A 22159-nucleotide genomic window follows, 5' to 3' on the forward strand; every position below is an offset into this window, starting at 1 on the left:
TTCTTAATGTTAACACTGCAATCTAAAACCTAATTAAAAATCTCTAATGGTAATTTCCTCTTAATGTTAACCCAATTGTGTTCTTCTAGACATCTGTTTATGCATTATTGGCCTTAACTACCAAACAAAAATTGAAGAAAAGGTGACAATTGATTGTGGGGTCCCTTAACAACTTTGATATGGTAGATGTAGGTTCATAATAAATGGACCCCCTACTCTTCCTTTTCTCGATTATTTAACTCATTCATCTATAAACTCTACCTTGAATCTGCTCACATGAAAGCAACTGAAGGAGAAAATTGAAGCCATTAGTTAGGAGAAGTTACATCATCATAAATATTAAATCAACAAACATATAGACAGATATAATAGTTAGGTTAAAATCGTTGAACCGAAATAGGTTTTAGAATCTAACTTCCCTTTTCAATTGAATGTGTGGGATTCTTGAAAGTAACAGTCTGCCAAACTCCATTAAAACATAGATCAAACCAATTCCTTTTCTCTTCAGAAAAATGGATTTCTGGCTGCAAATATAGAAACAGCATATTGCATCTCGTTAAATGATGACTTCTGTTGAGGAGACTGGTTTTCATGCAGACGGAGTTTAGCTCTTGTCCGTGTGCATATAATACTGGGAAATGAGGCAATGCATGATGCTTGTGTTTAGTTAAAAAGGGTTTTCTTAAGGTGAGTGATGACTCTGAAGTAGAAGATGAGATAGGGCCCAGCTTATATAATAGTTAGAAATGGACTTTTTAAAGCTTAAAGACCTGTTCAGTTGCTCATCTTCTGCTGCTTAATGGTTCAGGTTGTTGATCTGGTGGGTCACCCAGCCTCTTCTTCTATCTCCATGTCAACATTGTTCAGATTTGGGTTCTTGCTTTTTAAGTGTAAAGGATGGGAGAGAATCCAAGTAAATTTCTAAGGGGTTCAGATTGAAATGATAATCAGTAACAGCTAAACCAATAAGAAGACAAATTCCCCAAGTTGAATCCTCTTCCAACTCAAAAGTATGAGTTTCATTAGTGCTTCTTAATTAGGATTCTTAAACAAGAAAAGTTGTTAAAGAATATACTTCCTCTAGAGAGATTACAGGTAAATCAGTCAGTCCATTTCTCTTTTAACTCTTAAGTTAGAGAAAGTTGGGTTTATGCCTTAAAAGAAAATGGTTGAAAAACTAATTGTAGAGTTTGTGCCTCTACTACGATATCGATTAGAAGAGCAGGGAAAATCGCCCTTCCACGGGCCGATATACTAGAATTGAGTCAATAAGAGTCTACTATGGAGTCCGAGTCAAGTAGGACGAGTACCAAAAGCCCCTCCAAAGCATGAGACTAAAGACCGATACTTACAAGCAAAATCAGATTCCCAGCAGCCTACCTCAAATCAGGCAAACCCAGAGATTCACTACAAAAAATCCAAGAAGATCTTATACATAATGAACTACAACAGCAGCAATCAAGATCATTCCTGGTCTCTGTATCTACATGCATAACCATTCAACCCAACAGATCTCCCAAATCTTCCCACAGGTGGATGATTTGCCCATGCTTTCCTTACATCATGTCTCCTTGTAGACTAGTTCGTCCTGAAGAGCCGACCATTGCCCAAAAGCTGCTGCGTTTGCATGGCCTGCTTCTCCTGCCATAACAGATCGGACCACCTGTAACACAATATTCCTCTTAAACCCACCTTCATTCATATGAATCACAATAACAATTTAGATCAGCAAAGAACTTCATTGGTTTGAAACGCATGGCCCTTGTTTTTATTCTAAGCAGACAAGTTTTACCTTCTCTATCTCACTGCAAATGGGAGGATTTTCTCTCAACCTATAAGCAGAACCCAGGAAAACAGAAGGCTGATAGGTAAAACATTTAAATAAATTTGGAAACAAAGAAAATAAGGTAATCCTGCCTCTTCATCAGTGCCTATTAACCAAAGGTGGAGCTGAAGGCATAAAGCAACCAGTGTTCCTTCAACACAGAACTGGTTACAGAGCATATACAGCTCAAACAAAATGAAGTACAGGAAAGGAAAAATAAGAAAAAAGAAAATCAAGAACCAGCTGGTGCATTCTCCATTACCAGTCTAGAATTTGATCTCCAATATAACAATCTTGGCTTCTGATGTTTGAAGCACGGACTTTTAGATGTGTTGGAAGATGGACTCCAGCCCACACGACCAAAGAAAACCCACATATCTAAGAGTATTTATTATAAGACGTGTCACAAGGAAGGCCCACAAGATGGGCCCAAGCCCATAAGAAACAGGACCCACCATGATTACCACGAGCTGCCATCCTTATCACATAAGTTGGGAGATCAAGAAAGACAAACAAAGGCATCTTTATCTTATGGTCACATCCTAGAAGAATTCTAGTTTGAGTTATGTTTGTCTTTTATCTATATTGAGTTATTTAATTATGCTAAAGCTTATCTTTAAGAGTTAGAGTTTGGGTGTAATTGGGACAAAGGTAGTTTTATTGTAATTGGACTCTACTACCTTCCTCTATTATAAATAGAGGTTCATGTACTCTGATTATAATAAGTTAATGAAGTCAATGAAATTTTTCTCTTTTCCATAAATTCAACATGGTATCAGAGCAGGTTCTGTGAGTTGACTTGGTCAACACACAGAGATAATGAGATCCTTTTCTCTAAACCATAAACTCTGAATCAAGGTTCGTAGTTATTTTTTTTCAATCCCTACACCCGTAGATTGCTTTGCGTTTTTCACCTCTATAATGAGATTTTCATATTGATATATTGACGAAAAGATATTTGAGTCTAATTTCCAAGGAAAAACGATTTTTCCCAATCGGAGTTATCTATAGAGAGATATCGATATTTGAATGAGCGAAAGTCAGATTGCAAAAGTTCGAGCAGCAGCAGAAAACTTCAGCTTCCGAGGAATTTTATGCTCTGAAGAACTAGACTTTATATGGAGAAAATATATATCAAAAGAAAGATTTGTAAGTTCTTTTACCTATTCAACCAATTTTTTATCTGAGCTGTCTACAAAGATAAATCGATATTTGAAGCAGCAAGGTCAGATTGCAAAAGAGGTTCGAGCATCAGCAAAAAACTTCAACTTCCGAGGTATTTTTCGTTATCAAGAAAGAGACTTTATATAGAGAATTATATATCAAAAGAAAGATATATAAGTCTATTTTCTTACCTATTCAACCAATTCTCGGTATGACTTTTTTATAAGGAGATATTGATCTTGGAATAGTCAATGGTCATACTGGAAAAAAAGGAGAAACAGTACTTAGTTCAGCCACATGACAAAGACCGAAATTTATCAGATTATTTATCTTCTGATAATTATATTTTATGAAGAGAAGTTATACTTGGATGAAAGGTATTTAAGTCTAGTTTCATAAGGAGAAATTTTATGTCAATCTTATCTATATTTAAAGATATATTCGCATTGGAAGAATCAAAGGTCATGCTGGAATTCTATTGTATTGAAAAATCCAAATTTATGCCCTTTGTTTTGCGTCATTGTTTGAGTTGCTATATCAGGAAAATATCTCACTTCTCCCTGGTTTAAGGGATTATTACTACATCTATGTTATTTGGGCTTATTGTTGCATCTATGATATTTGCTTCAAGTTGGGATCACTACTACTACCTCCCAGGGTGAGGGGGAGAAGTACAAGAAAGAGGTATTTTATTCCATAAGTTGTTGATAAGTTTATGTGACCAAAATATACAAGAAAGGGGGAACACAAAAGCTGAAGCTTATGCATCTAAGAAAAAAATATTTATATCGGATTATGATTATTTCATGGGTCCTTCTATAAGGTTTATTATTTTGGTTCATGTTATATGTGTTAGAAGATGGTCATGTTACATTACAGCTACTGTTATTATGTCTCTTTGGATGAGACATTATTATTGAAGAAGAGGCGGCCTTAGTACCTTTTCTCATACCATAATTTACTTGACTCTCAAAAATATCACGATTGGGACACCATGAGAGTTGGTGCCCGGATTGGGACACCATGATAAATTTATATCGGATTATGATTATTTCATGGGTCCTTCTATAAAGTTTATTATTTTGGTTCATGTTATATGTGTTAGAAGATGGTCATGTTACATTACAGCTACTGCTATTACGTCTCTTTGGATGAGACATTATTATTGAAGAAGAGGCGGCCTTAGTACCTTTTCTCATACCATAATTTACTTGACTCTCAAAAATATCACGATTGGGACACCATGAGAGTTGGTGCCCGGATTGGGACACCATGATAAATTTAATTCTAAAAAATATCACGATTAGGATACCATGAGAGTCGGTGTCCAAATTGGGACACCATTATAAATAAACTCACTACCCCCTCCCCCCCCCCCCTGTAATGGCTTTTATTATTCCTACCACTTGAGAGTCGCTGTCCTGTGGAGGGACATGGTGGTGGACACTTCAGAGCAATGCCGATAAACACACTACCTACAGAAGACGGAGTGTGCCCTATATCCAGCATTAGGACTGGAGTATGGAGCAATGTTTTACCGGAAAAGAGTGATTTTTACTCTTACTTATATTATGCCAGCAGGGATTCATGGAAGGATGCAACAGCGTGAGGGGGAGTGTTGGAAGATGAAGGCATATAGGAAGATGTGTCATTTTATGCAAAAAGATTCTATACATCATTTGCAGCAAGCTAGGAATTCATGATGTTCTCTCACCCCAGCTTGAGGGGGAGTGTTGGAAGATGGGCCCCAGCCCACACGACCAAGAAAAGCCCACATATCTAAGCGTATTATAAGACGGGTCACACGACCAAGGAAGGCCCACAAGATGGGCCCAAGCCCATAAGAAGCAAGACCCACCATGATTACCACGAGCTGGCATCCTTTTCATATAAGTTGGAAGATCAAGGACTCACAAAGGCATCTTTATCTTATGGTCACGTCCTAGAAGAGTTCTAGTTTGAGTTATGTTGTCTTTTATCTATATTGAGTTATTTAATTATGCTAGAGCTTATCTTTAAGTGTTAGAGTTTGGGTGTAATTAGGACAAATGTAGTTTTATTGTAATTGGACTCTACTACCTTCCTCTATTATAAATAAAGATTCATGTACTCTGATTATAATAAGTTAATGAAGTAAATGAAGTTTTTCTCTTTTCCATAAATTCAACGAGATGGAGCCATCATCTCAAGATGATAGATGACTATAAAATATCATAGGACAGTTACACAAACACAAGATATCTTTTGTGAAACCTTATCTGTCAAGTACATTACATTTTGCTTCATTACTATCCTTTTTCTTTCTTTTAATGGTAGAAAGGGAAGTGTAGCTTCCGTAATATTTGTATTAGGAGAATCCACTAAAGCAACCTGGACTATAAATTAGAAATTTTATTCAGGCTGTCTCAAGGTTCACATGGCTAAAACTTTGCCATCAATCAACACATCCAAGCCAATTGCTGAACGCATGCCCTACCTCTAATGTAAAAATGATCAAACGTGTAGCTGGATATCCTCTTGAGATGGTTGGACTAATCTCTACGAACAGATGTTCTGCTATCTCTCTAAAACATTAGATGGAAAACTATAAATTAGTTGTAGGGGACAAACCTATGATCTCCATAGCTATACCAAGAACCCTTCTTTGCCACAACATCAATTAATTGGGCAATCCAAGACACAGCCCTGCAAACCAAATAGTGATATTTGAGCTTTCTGAAAAAACTAAAATAATAATGTACAGGCAGTTTTATGAAAGAGATAATTATTCCATACTGCACTTACAAGTTTACTCACTCCTTCCCCAAATATATTCTCAAACTCAGCTTGTTTGTAAGGCCTTGAATCCTGAAGAGAAGCTAATCAGGTGGGTTAGGGGGGCAGCAGGGGGTGGAGCATCTGAAGTAGAAAAAAACCTAACAGACTTCTACTTAAGCAAAACATAAAAGTTGTGGCTGCATCATGGACTTAACTAGCTTCAGCAGAACATAATGAGTACAGGCCTGATTCCAAGACCTAGACCTGGAACCGCAAATTATACCATAATTCATTCAATTTCATTGTTTACATATCAATGAAACTGCTCTTGTACAGCACATTTCAAAGAAATCCAGAACCCTAAACCCTAAACCCTAAATCCAGAGAATTTCTTAGTAGATATGATGAATCCATACTATTTTATGGCATATTTGTTTCACTCCTATTGCATGACCTCTGACGCCTCATAACAAGGACTCCTGCAAAGCAATTTCATTTCACTTAAGGACAAGAAAGTCTAATAAAAATGAGGCCAGAAACCATGTGAGTACAAAAAGGAAAAGCAGGACACGTAAAATTGGTCTCCAACAGGTTTTATGATGAAAAAGAATTACCTTACTTTTCTGCACTCGCACACAAACCTTGAGACCAATATCTTCTTCTCCTTGAACCTAGAAAAGTAGAACAATCACTTCATGTTCTCCACAGAAATTTTCACAGTTGAAGATAAAATTAAAGAACCATACTTGTAAGCAAAAGAATAAGTTAGCCTTACAGTTTTTATCTTCCCTATTGGACGTATCTCCAGCCTATGTGAGGCAAAGAATTTCAGAGCAATACTCCCACTGGTAACTTCAGGGCTCCCGTAAAATACACCAATCTAGTAATATAAAACATAAGGAGCAGTTACTTCCTTGATTATGAAGAAATGTACAATGCAAAGGGAAAAGAAAATACCTTGTATCTAATTTGGTTCAAGAAAATGAGAGTACAACCAGCTTTAGAAGCATTCCCTGACAGCTGCTGCAATGCCTGACTCATTAAACGAGCTTGCAGACCCATCTGTTTCATTCCAATCTCACCCTGTGGAAGAATACAGTATTAATCAAACATTGGTTTAATTGCCCAAGCCAAATCCGTCTATCCACTGATTGTTCCAGTTTTAAAGAACCAGTTCATGACAAAGTTATCTTAGCTTGACAGTGAATCATTAAAACTTAATAAAGTTTGAATTATTATTAAGTCGAATTCTTCTTATAAAGCTTGCTTCTATTTCAGCCCGAGGAGTGAGAGCCGAGACAGAATCAACACAGATGAGATCTACTGTTCCAGATCTGCACATTCGGTCAGCAGCTGAGACAGACTATGTTAGTTTATACACTTTCCACATGAAAATTTGCATCAAGTTCTTTTAATTCCTTATAAACTAGAAAAACTGATCTGAAAATTAAATTTGAGGTGTCTTTTAGGGAAGGAAAGTGGAGGAGTTTTGTCAAGACAAGATTATTACTCCGGAGAACAAAAAAGACAATTGTAAATGCACTAGATGTAGCTACTATCTCAGTGCTGGAATTGGAACAACAACAACAACTAGGAGGCATCTGCATTTTATAACACAAAATAAAGCCAGGAGGGCATCTCCGTGAATTTAATATGAGGCTGCTACCCTAACCGTGCGGCTGAAAAACAGGAATGAAAAAAAAGACCTGCCAAAACTAGCTAGTCTGAGGAGCCATCTCGCCATTATCAGGTTGGCATACAAAGAGGTTTTCCACATCCACCCCCAGTGCCCTCGAATAAGCTGGATCAAAAGCATGCTCTGCATCTACAAGCATGGCATTTCCACCTAATTTCTGCAGAGCAACCATAATAGCTTCCATGTTAAGATTCCTTTTCTTAGAAAGTGAGAATGAAAAATTAATATTATGAATACAGCACCTGAAAGTCTGCTATTGCATGGAGTGCTAAGGTTCTTTCCACTACTTTCTGGACCAAATACCTGACAGAAGACAGGGTCAACCATGATTAATTTGCTACTTTCTAACAATTTCTTGCCATAAATCTACAGATTTCTAACCTTAATAGGTCCATCTTCCGCAACTCCATTTGGTTGACTTGTTGAGATGGATTTTTTTTTTTAATGATGAACAATATTGAGCCCATGGACAAAAAGCTAGCTGTTAAGGGCGTGACTTAACAGTGAGAGAGTGAAGTCTAGCTCCCTCAGCCAGAAAATCAGATACATGCTTAGCAGCAGCTGCAGAACCTTTTACATGATTCCAACCAATTACAACATTGCACAACAAGTTTTTAATATCTTGAAAAACATGCCAAAATCTCCTAGAAGGATCAACATTGTCTGAGCACCAGTAAAAAAACAATTTAGAACCTCCCTCCACTAATAAGGGCTCTTGAAATCTTGCACCATAAAGCCTCAGTCTAAGTGGGAAGTCATGTCAGGACTAGTGGGTGGAATCATCAAAACCAAATAGACCAGCATAATAAAGAAGAACCAATCCATCATGATGGTGGATACAACACCAAGCCCAGCTGTACCAAGACTCCTAAGAGAACAAACATCAAGTTTAGCTTGATGAGTCCAGGCAAGGCCAGGGACCAAATCACCAAAGCAGGTTGTCTGACCAGTGACGACCAAGAGATTAGCTAAATGTGATGCTTCCTCCCAAGAATTTGAACTCCTCAAGGGAAATGTCAAGGTGAAATTTTTGAATGGTAATTTTGTCCACCACTTTCGGATTTTGATCAGAAGGTGCCTCAGGAGCTTTTTGTACAAAATGACCTATTCGGATTTTCCAAAAGGATTCTTTTAAAAAAAAATGACCTCTTTGGATTTTGAATGGTTATTGATCATTTTTTACTTAATAAAGGATTCTTTTTATTTTTGTCCACCACTTTCGGAAAATTTTAATAATTTCAGTTTACTGATGCTGATATAAATTATTGATCAAAAAGGTGCCTCAGGAGCATTTTGTACTTAATAAAGGATTTTTTTCTACATAAGCTTCTTACAGAAAACAAGTGAATTATCAACCACAACATCACAGTCTCAATAGATGGGAGTAAATATTATAGCCATACCGTAACTTCTGCATATCTTGGTTTACAAAAAAAAAAAATATTATCATCATATTGACATTTTCATGAAATGATGTTTTCCTTTATATTTTAAGTTCTTTCATTTTGACTCAGGTGAGTGCATAGAGTAAGAAGATTGCCTAGGGAAACAGAAAGTACAAGTTCATAACAAGATGCACAATTTTCTCTATAGACAGTTTGTGTTTTTTTGTCAGTGGATATAAATAGAAGGTGAAATGGAAATAGAAATGGTAAGCGAATTCAAACTTTTAATTCAAACCTCCAAGGCCAAGTTAAAGGATGACATCGTGTCACCTCGTCCCACTTAAACATTTTGTAGAGAGTAAAATTCCATTTTCTAGGCACAACATCAGCTTCTTTTTTATGTGCATTAACAGGAGACTTCACTTTCTCCGGGTAACATAAATTCAGCTGAACTTTTTACATGCACTAACACATTGTAGGCACATTATCTAGAAAAATCGCTTTCTCTCCCAACATTCTCTGTGAACTAACAGGGAAACTAACTCTGAAACAATAAATCAGTAGGCAAAAGAATTGTCACATGCCCCTGGTAGAAATTCTAGAAACCTGTTCAGCAGGTTGGCGGAAGCAGTGAAACTGATTGTTGTACAAAAGTTTTGGAGTTTGACAATTACCTCCACAATTCTCCCTTTGGGAAGACCACCACCCAAAGCCAAGTCTAACGTCAAACACCCACTTGGAAACGTTTCTCTGCATGATAAACCGAATTCGTTCAAAGAAAGCCAAGAAATAGTATGCTGAGTGAAACTTAGAAAAGCTAAAAAGAAAAAAATCATACACTAGAGCTCCACCTGCACTGCCAAGTCTTGTAACGCTACCTTTCCCAAAAGAGCTATTTATGTCATTCATTGCTGCTTCCAACGCTTTTTGCTGGAAGAAGAAGAGGCAACATGAGCTTCACTTGGGAAACTAGTCATGCTTACTATGATAAATTTGCATGTGTTAAAGTTAAAGAAAATATTTGTTACTTAGACATATTCGTAAAATTTTGAATAAAACCAATATCGGGGAACAGGAGACGGAGATTTGAAAAACTCACTCGTTCGAGATAAAGGTCGTCTGGGTCGCTTTGAAGAAACCTGTTGTTTTTTGTTTCGAATTCGCATCGGACTTTATTTGATTTCGTGGGACATTTAGGCCAGAAACGAAGGAAAGATGCGGGAAATTCGCGCGGAGGAAGGAGTAAATGGGAACCTCTCGGCGGAAATTTACGGGTTTTTAGAGAACATACAGAATCCATTTCCCGACAACGGGATGAGGACACGAGGAAGAGATGCCAAGATACGCAAAAGACTAGAACTAAACGCTGGGGGCAGTAAGAGAATGATGGCAATAAATGGAAGCAAGAAGAAGACTACAACACTTCAATACTGCACCATAGGAGTGGTCCCAGCTTTACCATTCGGATAAGTAAAGACTTCCGAAGTAGGAGGGCGGACTGCAAACTGAACGGCCGAGGGAAGAATGAAGAAGCTAGAGTCACCGCCGAGCCCTCCCGTCCGCTGTTGTCGCCGCCTCTATCGTCGTCGACAACTGCTCATCGGCCGCCTCTGTAGCTGTCCGTTCAATTTCTTCCTCCCGTCGCCGCTGCCTCCGTCGCAACAGTCATCCGAGCGGCGCCGTAACTCCCTTCCCTCCGCGTCGTCTCGGCGGAAAACCATAACAAAAAAAAATCCTTAAACTCTCGTGGTTTTGGAACAAATTGAAAATATATTTAAGTGAAATAAGTTTATAGGGACTAGTAGTGTGCATATTTTCTGTAAATATTTTTTAATTAAAATTTTTTATTAAAAAAATTATATTATTTTCTAAGTAAGATTTTCCTACCAAGATGGGCTAAAAAATCGTATAAATTTTTTTTGAATAAATATTTAACAGTTTATGCTGTAATACTTTAGTATGAGATCATTTTCATTATAATTTTGTGTTTGATATTTTATTTGATTAAAAAATTATCGATAAGTATAATAATATATTAGATTGATTATTAATTTTTATTTATTTCCCTATAAGAGGCAATAAAAGGTCCATTTAACTTTCCTTATAAAAATTTAAAATATTTTTTGTAATTTTCTAATAAGTCACTAATAGTAATAGGATTTTATTTAAAAGTTTTTTAGAAATATGTATAATAAAAAAATATTTCTAGTTTTTCCTATAATATAAGTTTTCAACCAGAGGCATTAAGGAGGCCATAGTAAATTTTATGACCAGATTCAAAAATTACAAAACAAGCTAGACAACATTTGGGGTAAAAAAAATTAATATTGGTGCGTTTTAATCAATTACTAAAATTATCCTGAACCTTCCCTATCATTTTTTTTTTAAATGTATGCATAATTTTATATAGAGTATTAAATGTAGGTTAAACTCGAACTCGGCTAGAGCTTGAACTCGAGTTCGAAATATTTAAATCAAACTCGACTCGAACAAGGTTCAGACTCAGCTGGATTCGATGCCGCCCTTATGCCCAGTTTTAAGTAGAGGTCATTCCTAAATTTATGTAAAATGTATGCATAATTTTATATACAATTTATTTGACATATATTTTTTGAAAAATTTTAAATGAATGTTAAAGTTTGAGCTCAGTTCGAACAGGGTTCAAATTATTAGATCGAAGCCTAACCACTTATGGGGGCTGCTTACATGTTGAATTACCAAAATATATACATAAAAAGTTATATGAATCTAAGACCATATAAAATAGTGAACCAAATGCTAAATGTATATTATATAATCAACATGATCCAATAAAAATGATATTATAACAATAACACCTACACTAACCTCTATCAAACACCAAGGAAACTCATAGAATTATATTAATACAATTAAAAATTCAGGTCAGCATAATTAAAATTATTGATATTATTTTCATAAATACTAAAAAATATATGATCAGTCAAAATTGATTTTTTTTTGTCATTTAGTATTTTAACTAAATGAAATATATTTAAACCTATTCTTGATTGTATTACTTTATTGTTTTAATCATAAGTAAAGGGGTATTTATTACATAATTACTCTATTATTTGAAGTAATACAATGATTATATCCCTTAAGTAATATTTAATTGCCTATTTTTAGACATGCATTAAAATGATAAATTAATATTTCCATCATTTTTATGACAATAGGGAAATAAGTAGGTCAAAATGGTATCTTAATTTATCTTAATTTACGAAAATGTTAGGGCCTTCAAATATTCCAAACGAATGCTAATCCCCATTATACTAACTCGAAAACTAAACCAATTTCTTAGGGCATGGCAAGCAATATATATATGGAAATTGAAAAAGAAAAACCCCTATCTGAAAGATGAGGTCATTTTCCCGCCAGAGCTTTACTGGCCATAGTGGCCGGAACCCCGGAATCCTGAAAATCTCAGGCTTTTATGTTTGTCTCAAACTTCACTGACGTATCAGCCGTCGACCGGTATCGCCCTTGTCTCCGACTTCAGACCGGTATGGATACGTTTCTCCCTTTCCGCCTTCTCTCTCTTCCTCTCAGTCTGATTCATCCTTTCTATCGGTTATCGCCGTACTGATACCTGCCTCAATGCATCGCTGCCTTCATCTAATTTTATTATGCTAGAGACGACCCTTATAGAATCTGCTTGGCTGTTCAGTCTTTTCACAACGATTGTAGGGCTTACAGCAATATGAAACATTAATTTCCACTCCTATATCTCGAGTACCTCATATATTTTCCTACACATATTTTCATCATACTGTTGCATTAAGATGTCCAAAATGTTGGCTATTAACTAGTAAAAGGGAAAAAAACGAGGTGACTGTAAGCGATTACGTTACTTTATGATTGCTCAGTTTATCTGTATATACGAGATTGAAACTTTGAGACACTTATAACTCTCTTGGTTTCACTCATTCTATCGCTGTCAGATAATTGTCCAATCAGTCTGCTGCAGTGTTTGCTGATGTGCCATGTGAGATTCAAAATACATCATAACATGCTCTTGCCGGTGAAATATAAATTCATACTCGTCTGTTTCAACTTTAGTTTTCTTACCGGTAAAAGATAAAATGCTTACTTGTCTGTTCCAATTTTTTGTTTTATAGACTCATAACTACTCCATAATGAGAGATTATTCTATGTGGACTTATTAATTCCCCATTTAAATCAGTCTCCTATGTCGGTCTGTAAATGATATAAATGAGACTTATTTAAATTCATAGGAGACTCACTTAAATCCATACACTCTCACTCAGTTGACACTCATTTAAACGAGGACTTATGCATCCTCATAAAATCCAATTCCCTCTAGAATCTTACTTTTGTTCCTATGTAATTTTATATTCTATTAATAATTTATTAAGAACATACAATCTCACTCACTGTCAACTTTTTCAGTTCTAACCAAGTCTTTCTAGATTGGTTTGAACCTTTAATTTTAGGCCAAACTAATAATTAGGCGGCTCGAGTCATCCACTTTGTGAAATTGATTGACTACATCACGTCCATGTTTGGACTTTTCCATTGGTAGTTAGGGCTGCATAAAGATGTGGCAATCTACCAAACATCTCTTCTGGCCCATAACACGTTGTTCTGTATTTTTATTATCGAGGAGGTAATGTGCTTTATCAGCTCATGTCATCTTCATTTCCCAGTGAACACTGATCTTTACTGTGAAGTTGGACTTTTAATGGGTACTACTAGTGGAGACAGGGAAAGGCTATGTAAGACAGTGCAAGATGCAAATTCCTATGGTGTAATTTCTCCACTGATGGGGAAACAGGTGCTTGAGGCAGTTCACAATAGATATTTGATCTGAACCCCTTTGCTCATTGTGTTTTTTTATTGTTTAGTCATGGAGAGGTAATTTAAAGGAAGATTTAATCTCTCTTCTTCCTCCTTTTCGTTCAGGTTTCTGCATTTTGCACAGCAATGGAATCTATGGCTAAGAAGCTTCCTAGAGTTCTCGAGGGCTTTTGTCTTTGGGTTTGATCTGTGGCTCCTTTAATATTTGCAATAGAATTTAGTGCTTGCTGGATAGGTCCTCGTAGCATGTGGAGTTCAAGATTAAAAATGAGTTAAAAGAAAAGTACTATGGATTCCTTACATAGACTCCAAAAAAGGAGTCCAACAAGTTCTTCAAAAGATTCATTTTCAAAAATAATGACATGAGGATATATAATCAGTTCCAAAAGTGTTTGGACCCATATCTTGATCATATTATCTAATTACCTGAATCGTGACTCAATATTACACCCTATTATCTAACATGTTGAAATCCTCAAAATTCAATTGGCACAGCTGTTTTCTTATTCAAGGTGCTCAATCATGCTCCTTTCTTCTTTTGTGGTTTTGATTTCATGATTCTACATCCTTACGTAGTAAACTTAGTGATGGAAATACTGCCTTGATGAAGGTTCCTCCTCATGCAGAGAAGTGCATATTTTTTTGAGAGGGTAGATTTATTGCTCTTAAGCTAAGAGGATACAAGAAATGATTAAACTAATATAGGGAAGAAGTCTCCAATCATTAGGGATGGGCTGGACACACCCTCCTCGTCTAACACATCTCAGAGATTATTTGCAGCACAAAGTGCATGCTGCCATGATACCACTAAAGAATTATATAAAACTTTAATCTCATCAAATATATAGCCAAAATGCTATGGGGGAGGGGAATTCCCTTCATCCTGCTAATTGCTTTGCCTGAATCTCCTTCTACTGAGACTGAGCTGAGTAGTGCTTGATTTCTGCTTCGGTTGAATCTGTTGCACCAATAGGGCCTGAAAAGCATAGACAAATGGAGCCATTCTGGCTTCTAACCCCCAGAGAGGGACGTATGCAGCATGATCAATGCCTTTCTGGAAGGAAATATGTGATTGCTTGTGGTCTTCTAAGCTATTACCAGTTTTTCTGTATCTTATATGCTTTGGCAACTTATTCGTTGGAGATCTTTGTTCTTACTTATTGCTAGATCCCGAATTTTGTGTAAAATTTTGAGTTATATATTGATTATTGGGCCTTTGGCTCCATGGCCACATTGGGGGTTTGTTGTGTGAGGTGCTGGTTCAACTCTCAACCAAGTATATGGGTTTCAACATTCAAATAAAAAAAAAAGTAGCAGCTGTTTGGCCAATCCTTTGTCTGTGCCCTCTGAAAATTTGTTAGTTATCAATTTGGCACCATCGAAAGGTTAAAAAAATGTCAGTAATTGATACAAGATGAACTTGTTCATGTCTATCAATCGCCATACATGGTAAGATCCACGTTGCACAGTCATTGCAACAAAAAAGATAGAATAGCTGTTAGAATTGTATTATTTCTTCTTATTATTAAACTGAAGCTGCTTTAGGGTCGAAAATAGCATTCCTTGTTGTGAAGCTTCGTAGTCCGCCAAAAATTCTCTACCTCAATTTGTATGATCTAAAATGTGGAAGATAAGGCGATTTGCTATTTTTTGGTAGAGGTGACAATGGGCTATGTTCATGTTGGGCATATCTGAATTCATTGTTAAACAAGGAGACCTGAACCTATCTTGTTTATTGTTTGGGTCAATAATGTAGGCCGGAACCTGGAATCTTCAGTTTGGGTGGCTTCAGTTTAATCTACATAAAAAATATGTTGAATTTTTGGAGAAGAGAAAACTTTATTGACTTATTGTAATTTGATTACAATGTGCCTCTATTTATAATAAAGGAAACAAGTAGAATCCAATTACAATTAAATTACCTTATGTTAAATACACCTAAAGTTAAACACTAAAAGATAAGTCCTAGAACAATTGAACAATTAAACAATTGAAAGTAAATAGAAGACTAATATAACTAAAATACTTTTAACTGAGACTCATCGGTGAGACTCTTGTAAAACTCCATCATATTAATTCTAGCTCTGTGACACTTCTTACTGAGAGAGTCACGTAAGACTCTTCCATATATGCTCTTCAACACTCTTCCTCAAGTTGGAGTTTATAACTTCAGCTTGCAATGAAAATGATTTTTGGTCTTCACTTTTCATTAACTAAATTTTTTTCATAGATGTTAAATCTTCATCATTTGTTCTCCCCTTTCTTGAATATTTTGATCATATAAAAATTACCACAATATATGGAACAAAATACCTCTTTCTTGTACTTTTTCTTCTAATTTCCCCCTCAAGTTGGGGATAAAAAAGACATAGAGACCCAACTTGGACAAAATACAATGTGAGAGAAGAAAATCACTCCTAGCCGTACGACAAAGCTCCATACACCAGTCAAAACGGTCATAGTCTGAAACACATTCCGCTAAATTTTAAAGACGAAAAAAAAGACCCAACTTTAGGGTTTAACAAATAGACTATTCACTTTTAAGGGTAGTTCAAACATAAATCACCTCTTGGGTGAAGAATAAAATATTTGACTCAAGCAGGATGTTGGGTACACCCTTATACTTTTTAGGTAGCAGCTCTAGGCATTGTTTTGAAGTGATGAAAACACAAAAAGATAAACTGAAGAAATACTAGAGGAAAACAACTTTAATCGGAAGGAGGCGACTATTTAACACTCATACTTCCAAGTATAACTTTTTCCTTGGGTCTAGACTTTGATATCTTTCATTCAAGTATAATATTTTCTTATAAAATATACTTCTTTTGAGAGAAAGAATCTGATAGATTTCGACTTTGTAATCTAGACGAATGGAGTACTCTTTCTTTTTTGGCCAGCATGACCATTGACTTTTCCGATATTGATTTCTCCCTATAGAAAACTCAAATTGAGAATTGGTTTAATAGGTAAAAAAGTAGCATTACAGATCTATCTTTTAACATATAATTTTCCATATAAAGTCTCGTTCTTGATGGTATAAAATGCCTCGAAAGTTGAAGATTTTTGCTGTTACTCGAACCTCTCTTGCAGTTTGACCTTTGCTACTTCAAATATCGATTTTTCTTTGTAGAAAACTCCGCTTGATAATATTCCTTTTGCATTGGAAAGTAGACTCAAAGATATTTTCATCAGTATATAATTTGTAATATGAAAAGTTTAGTGTGGAGGTGCAAATGCCAAAGAAACAACAAGTAATGGGATAGGAAAGAAAAAAAAAAGATAGAATACAAACATAAACTACTAAAGATGATAGATTAGAAAAGGATTACATTATCTTTGTGAGTTGATTGATTCAACTCATAGAACCCGCTTTGATACCAAGTTGAATTTTTAGAGAAGAGAAAAACTTCATCAACTTCTTGTAATTTGAGTATAATGTGTCTCTATTTATAATAGAAGAAACAAGTAGAATCCAATTACAATTTCAACTACCTTTATTCCAGTTACACTCAAAGTTAAACAATAAAAAATAAGTCATAAAAAAATTAAATAATTGAACATAAATAAAAAACTAACATAATTAAAACACTTATAATTGAGACTCTTCTGTGAGACTCTTGTGAGAATCCTCCATATTAATTTTGGCTCTGTGAAACTTTTTACTGTGAGAATCATGTAAGACTCTCCCATATCTGCTCTTCAACAAAATCTAATGATTCAAAACAATTGATACTTAGAAATTATATAAAAAATGATAAATAAAAAAGTTGTTCTTAACAAAATAATTTATTGTTTATAAAGTTTTAAAAAATATTTTTTTAGTAGATAATTTGCTTATGTATTTATGAGCATAAAAATCTTCCTGGTGTGGTCCAATTTGGTCCAGTTTTGTTTGGTTGAACTAGTCAGATTCACTCCAGTTCTTTTTAAATTGAGCAACAAAACAGGGATCCATTAGGTCCCGTGTCAAACCACAACTTGGTCCCACATATTTATTCAGTCAGATGTATCAAACTGAAGCTGACCCAGTAGTGACTTGGGCAAAGTATGGTCAAACAAATGAGTCAGGTACAGGTCAGGTTACCCTATCGCTGCCCATAGTTGTTGGTATGTTGTCTCTTATCTTTCAAGTTTGGGGTCTCTATGTGCTCGGGTCGGTGCCTTTGCTTCCTTGCTACCTTTCGTGACTTGATAACTAATCTTATGTGGTGTCCTCATTGACACTCTCAAAGAAACTAGGTTGGGGGTGTTATTGAAGAGATAATTCACATCAGTTTCTCTTGGGGGAACCTCCTTTCTAGTTTTACTGATTTTTGAAAAGTAATTATTCGTCGCAAGTGGAAGGAAATTTTCTCCGTGTACCTCTTTTACCTTGAAATCAAACTTTAATGGATGCTCTTAGGTTAATCTGGTCCCTCCTAGTTTTGATTTTGTAGGTGTTCTTTGCATTTCAAGAGGGGCGGAATCTCTTATTTTATTGTGGGTTGCTCAGTATTGACAATTCTATTCAATCAGAGATAAATGCTTTGCTCCATGGCATCAGACCTAACAAACATCAGTTCAGTGAGCTACTGTTGGTGAAAGGTGATAAGAAAGTGGTTATTGATTGGTGTGAGGAATGAGAAGACACTGTTGACTTTTCTTTCAAAGTGTGAAGGAATTAAGATATCATGTGCCCTCACTTTATCAGTTGGAACCATGTTTTGCCAATCAAGCAGCCGACGCTTTAGCTTGTGATGGGGTAGATCTGCATGATCTCTCCCTTGGTTCTTGTCGGAGCAAAATATTTGCCTCATTCTGCAAATGGGAAGGTACTTTAAAAGTGACATTAGATTAAAAAAACTTATAATTTTGATTTTTGAAAAGAAATTCTGAAAGAAAAAGGTTCAGAAAAGCTATCTCTCACTTAATAAGATTTTTCTTTTTCAGGTTATTAACCTGTTCACAAACAAGTAGTGGATGGATTCCAAACTGAAAAATCCTGTCTTCAGACAGAGACATGTTTCTGGAAACGGATAAATCTAATAATGGACTTAAGATGCAGAGAAGTAATTTTATTGTCTCTGGTGTTTATCAAAACTCTAACCAGGCTAAGTCAGTTCATGTGAATCATCATTAGATGGGATTACTTCATGAAAATAATCGTTTCTGGTAGTTGGTGTTTTGGTCAAGTTTGCTGGTGTCTACACTTTCTGAGTCTCAACTTGGATGGCTTCCAATAATGCTGACCTGGATTTCCATCAAAACAATCATATTTGGCCACATCTAATATGGCTTAAAGACCCAAAAGATTTTATACCCTGGACTTGGTACGCCTCAAGTTTTTTCTGTAGAGTGATTATTTTCTAAGTGTAACTTGAAAGTAGTGCTATCAAGTGTAAATCATTATGTAGATCTCATGTGGTTATCAACATTTTCTTATGTATTGCTTTCAGAAGAAAATGTTTCACCTCCTGTGGCTCGTTGATTACCAGCTTTAGAGTGATATCATGCTTTTATAACTAGAGCAGTGTTATCAAGCATTGTGTCACGTAGTGATTATGTTTTCCTAATGTATTGGCTTATCTTCTTTTTGATAAACTTTATTGTTAAAAAACACTGACAAATAAAGAGAAGATGTATTGGCATATTCCCTTTCAATAAATTTTGTTACTAAAATGCTGACTAGAAGAAAAAAAAAAAAGTACAGGAAACAGGACACAGAAGTATGAAACCAAGAGAGCAAGAGTAGCAAACTGCAATACTACCTGTACATCGAATCTGTGTCTGCTGTACTCTTCTGATTTTGTCTTTTGTATTCTTACAGAAATAGTTTATCTCAACTTCTGATTGCTATGAGTTTGTCAACTGATCGTTTATCATCTCTAGTTGCAGCTCTTCATGATCATAAAAGGTTTGTTTAGAAGGTATGAAAGATGGAACCCTGTACACCCAACTTATGGGGCCTTTTGGGGCATGGGGTTGGGCATTGGGTGTGGTGTTGGGTGGGGTCCAGGTTTTGGACCCGAGGTCATTGGCTATGTTGGAGCAGGATGTGGGGTTGGCTTTAGTGTTGGAATCACTCTGGCTGGGATCGGTATTGGACTTCCTGCAAACTTCCTCTATCAAATTCCTTACAATGGTGAGAACTTTATATATCATGGAAAGCTTCTCTTTCAGTAGCTGGTTCTGCATTTTATTAGTTATTAACAGTAACTGCAAACCTATGAGCTTTTTGCTCCTTCTAGAAGAGACTTTGCCTACATCCTGTTTGTGTTGCATGGGCACCGGCAAACTCCTCCCATTCGAATGGTCCCATCATACTGGAGCAAGTTTACAGCTGACTGGCTGTACAATCAAGCTCCGCTATGAATGGCCTTCAGATTACTGTCAAATTGTTAATTTCTTACGAGGCTTCGCATAAAAGTTAAAAATCTTGTGTCATGCTGACTTGCTGGCAACAGTCTTCTGTTGGCAAATTGTAGCTGCCTATTTGTGCCATCCATAGGGTAGACGACCCTGTGATTCTCATCATATCCACCATCTTACTATGAGTAATTTTTTGTATATTTCAGTTCTGGCAGGAGCAAGGAATTACGCTTTGGAGTTTACCCGCTCCACTACTCTCCCTTCGATGAAAAACGCAACACGGTATGGCTGGACTCAAGTAGGACCAAACATAGCAGGTATCAGGAATGAAGCCATTGGGGGATTCTCTAACTTGAAAATGGATCTTTTTCAAAGAGTGGAATTTCCCGAACTGAAGAAGAATCTCTCTTCCCATGCAAAGTCAAGTTTGGAACGTATGATATCGCTCAGAGATCAGTTCTTCCCACCTACCCAAGGTACATGATCATCCTCTGCCTGAAAAATTATTCTCTTGTTCCTGTCATTATTTGGAAGTCACATCCTTCCTGTTGTTTGATTCCATAACTGTAGATTCAAGAATGCCAATACCATTTTTCATTATAGTGGAGTATAAAAGTTTAATTGGTGTAGAGATATCTTTTGTTTTGATAGAGATGTGCACTTAGTCTAGATTTATCATAGTATCTTACATCAAAGATCATTACTACTCAAGTACAGAATGGCATTTTCTTTTTAACCCATTAGCGCAGAGCAAAGAGGCATATATCCCTTTTGGACCATAATGAAGTACAATCAATGGCAAAGAATAACTTTTTATCCCCTCCACAAGCAAAATCTAGTGCCCGGGTAATTACGTGTCAAATTTATTTCAGTAAGAAGCGTATGAGACGCTCCTGTGGAACCATGGTCAACATTTTAGGGTTGTCGGAAGAGACTTGGTCGAAGAGGCATCACCACTCGTTACCTTCTCACGGGACAATGCTCCCCCGAGATTGCCTCCGGAGAATATATTCAAAAATGGAGACAGGGGGACGAACTACGCGATGACATGACACAACGCAAGGGTGGGCCCACGCAATTTTACAGAGCATCACTGGTGGGAGCAATCGCATATCCAACCGTTGGTATAAGTCATTCAGGGTGGTGCAATAAGGGAGCAGCCTCCGCCGATGTCGTCTCCGCGCCGCCAAGTGTACAGCGGAGATGGTGCGGTTTGCCCTGTCAAAGCTCACGTATTTCCCAAGAGAAGTGGGAGAGGGAGGGGCCCACCGCAGACATTAAATAATTAAGTGCGATTAGACACTCACATGGCAGCACATGGTGCATGTATTACAGAAATGCGTTTCTTTTATTGGGGACTTTTATAAAAATTTAGGTGGACAAATATTCAAATGATTTGTCTATTGTTTTTATTTCCATAGTTGTCCCATGTTAGATCATGATTGACATTACTGCCCCTGTGCGTGTCGCTCCAGATTAATGGGGGACGGAACCGGAAGAGCGGAGGCGGGAACTAAAAAATGAGAAAGTGACAAAAAGAGATCGGGACCACGGCCGGAGAATTCGCATCGATTCGCCACAATCGGTCCCCGTCAGTGAGAAGCAACGAATACGGGTAAAGAGACCGTTTGGTGACGTGATAAATGCGAAGCACCTAATCTTTTCAGGATTGGCGTTTGGCAGAGATGGGAGGTAATTCTTAAATCCGATCTCTTTAGATATAATATTCCTAAGAATACATTTCTCGGGTACACAGCTATACAGCTACTGATGCTGTCATTTTGGTACAGTCCTTTTGCATGTTTCTGAGTTTTTAACGGTTCATCTACCTCTTACCAATTATCACAGAATTACGTACGAGTACACACTCATTCTCTACTTTTATTATTGCACTTTTAACCAGGAAGGTCACAAGACACTTTTAATGAATTTGTTTAATGAAAATAATTGTTTAGCAAAAATTAGTTTCTCCCCTTGCAGGTGTCCCTTTTTGTGAGTTTGGGTGGAGGGGAGCGGAAATTATCCGAAAGAGGAGGGAATGAATTAAGTGACATTTAATGGTGTCTCTTTTAAATGAAAAAAAGTGAATTCATGCCATGAAGTTTTAGATTGAAGGAGAAGGAGAGGGGCGTTGAAGAGAAAACG

The 22159-nt window shown here is 36.5% G+C and overlaps 2 protein-coding genes and 1 pseudogene across 3 annotated transcripts; 1 reads left to right on the plus strand and 2 right to left on the minus strand.

The window, feature by feature from the left end:
* Positions 1 to 1282: 1282 nt before the first annotated feature.
* LOC137951762 (DNA repair protein recA homolog 1, chloroplastic-like) lies at positions 1283 to 10311 on the minus strand (annotated as a pseudogene).
* LOC137951261 (DNA repair protein recA homolog 1, chloroplastic-like) lies at positions 1562 to 7088 on the minus strand. The gene is made up of 6 exons (XM_068797848.1): positions 7014 to 7088; positions 6704 to 6829; positions 6522 to 6626; positions 6361 to 6417; positions 1793 to 1861; positions 1562 to 1663 (listed from the first exon to the last, which is right to left on the minus strand). Exons 1-6 carry the CDS (start codon positions 7086 to 7088, stop codon positions 1562 to 1564), a joined length of 534 nt encoding a protein of 177 aa, XP_068653949.1.
* A 1941-nt stretch (positions 10312 to 12252) lies between the features above and the next one.
* LOC137952079 (cadmium-induced protein AS8) lies at positions 12253 to 21920 on the plus strand. 2 transcript variants are annotated; one of them, XM_068799150.1, is made up of 5 exons: positions 12253 to 12351; positions 13772 to 13846; positions 19541 to 19787; positions 20221 to 20490; positions 20887 to 20955. In XM_068799150.1, the coding sequence occupies exons 2-5, from the start codon at positions 13793 to 13795 to the stop codon at positions 20898 to 20900; spliced, it is 585 nt and encodes a 194-aa protein (XP_068655251.1). In that variant the 5' UTR covers positions 12253 to 12351; positions 13772 to 13792; the 3' UTR covers positions 20901 to 20955. The 2 variants fall into 2 exon arrangements, with proteins under 2 accessions (XP_068655251.1, XP_068655250.1); XM_068799149.1 differs by lacking the exons at positions 12253 to 12351; positions 13772 to 13846; positions 20887 to 20955 and adding exons at positions 18419 to 18477; positions 21490 to 21920.
* Positions 21921 to 22159: the final 239 nt, after the last annotated feature.

Source organism: Aristolochia californica, unplaced genomic scaffold (genome assembly GCF_029961685.1).
Source record: "Aristolochia californica isolate CCGP_79_NKW_82.1479 unplaced genomic scaffold, dmAriCali1.0.hap1 SCAF_15, whole genome shotgun sequence".
Lineage (NCBI taxonomy): Eukaryota > Viridiplantae > Streptophyta > Magnoliopsida > Piperales > Aristolochiaceae > Aristolochia > Aristolochia californica.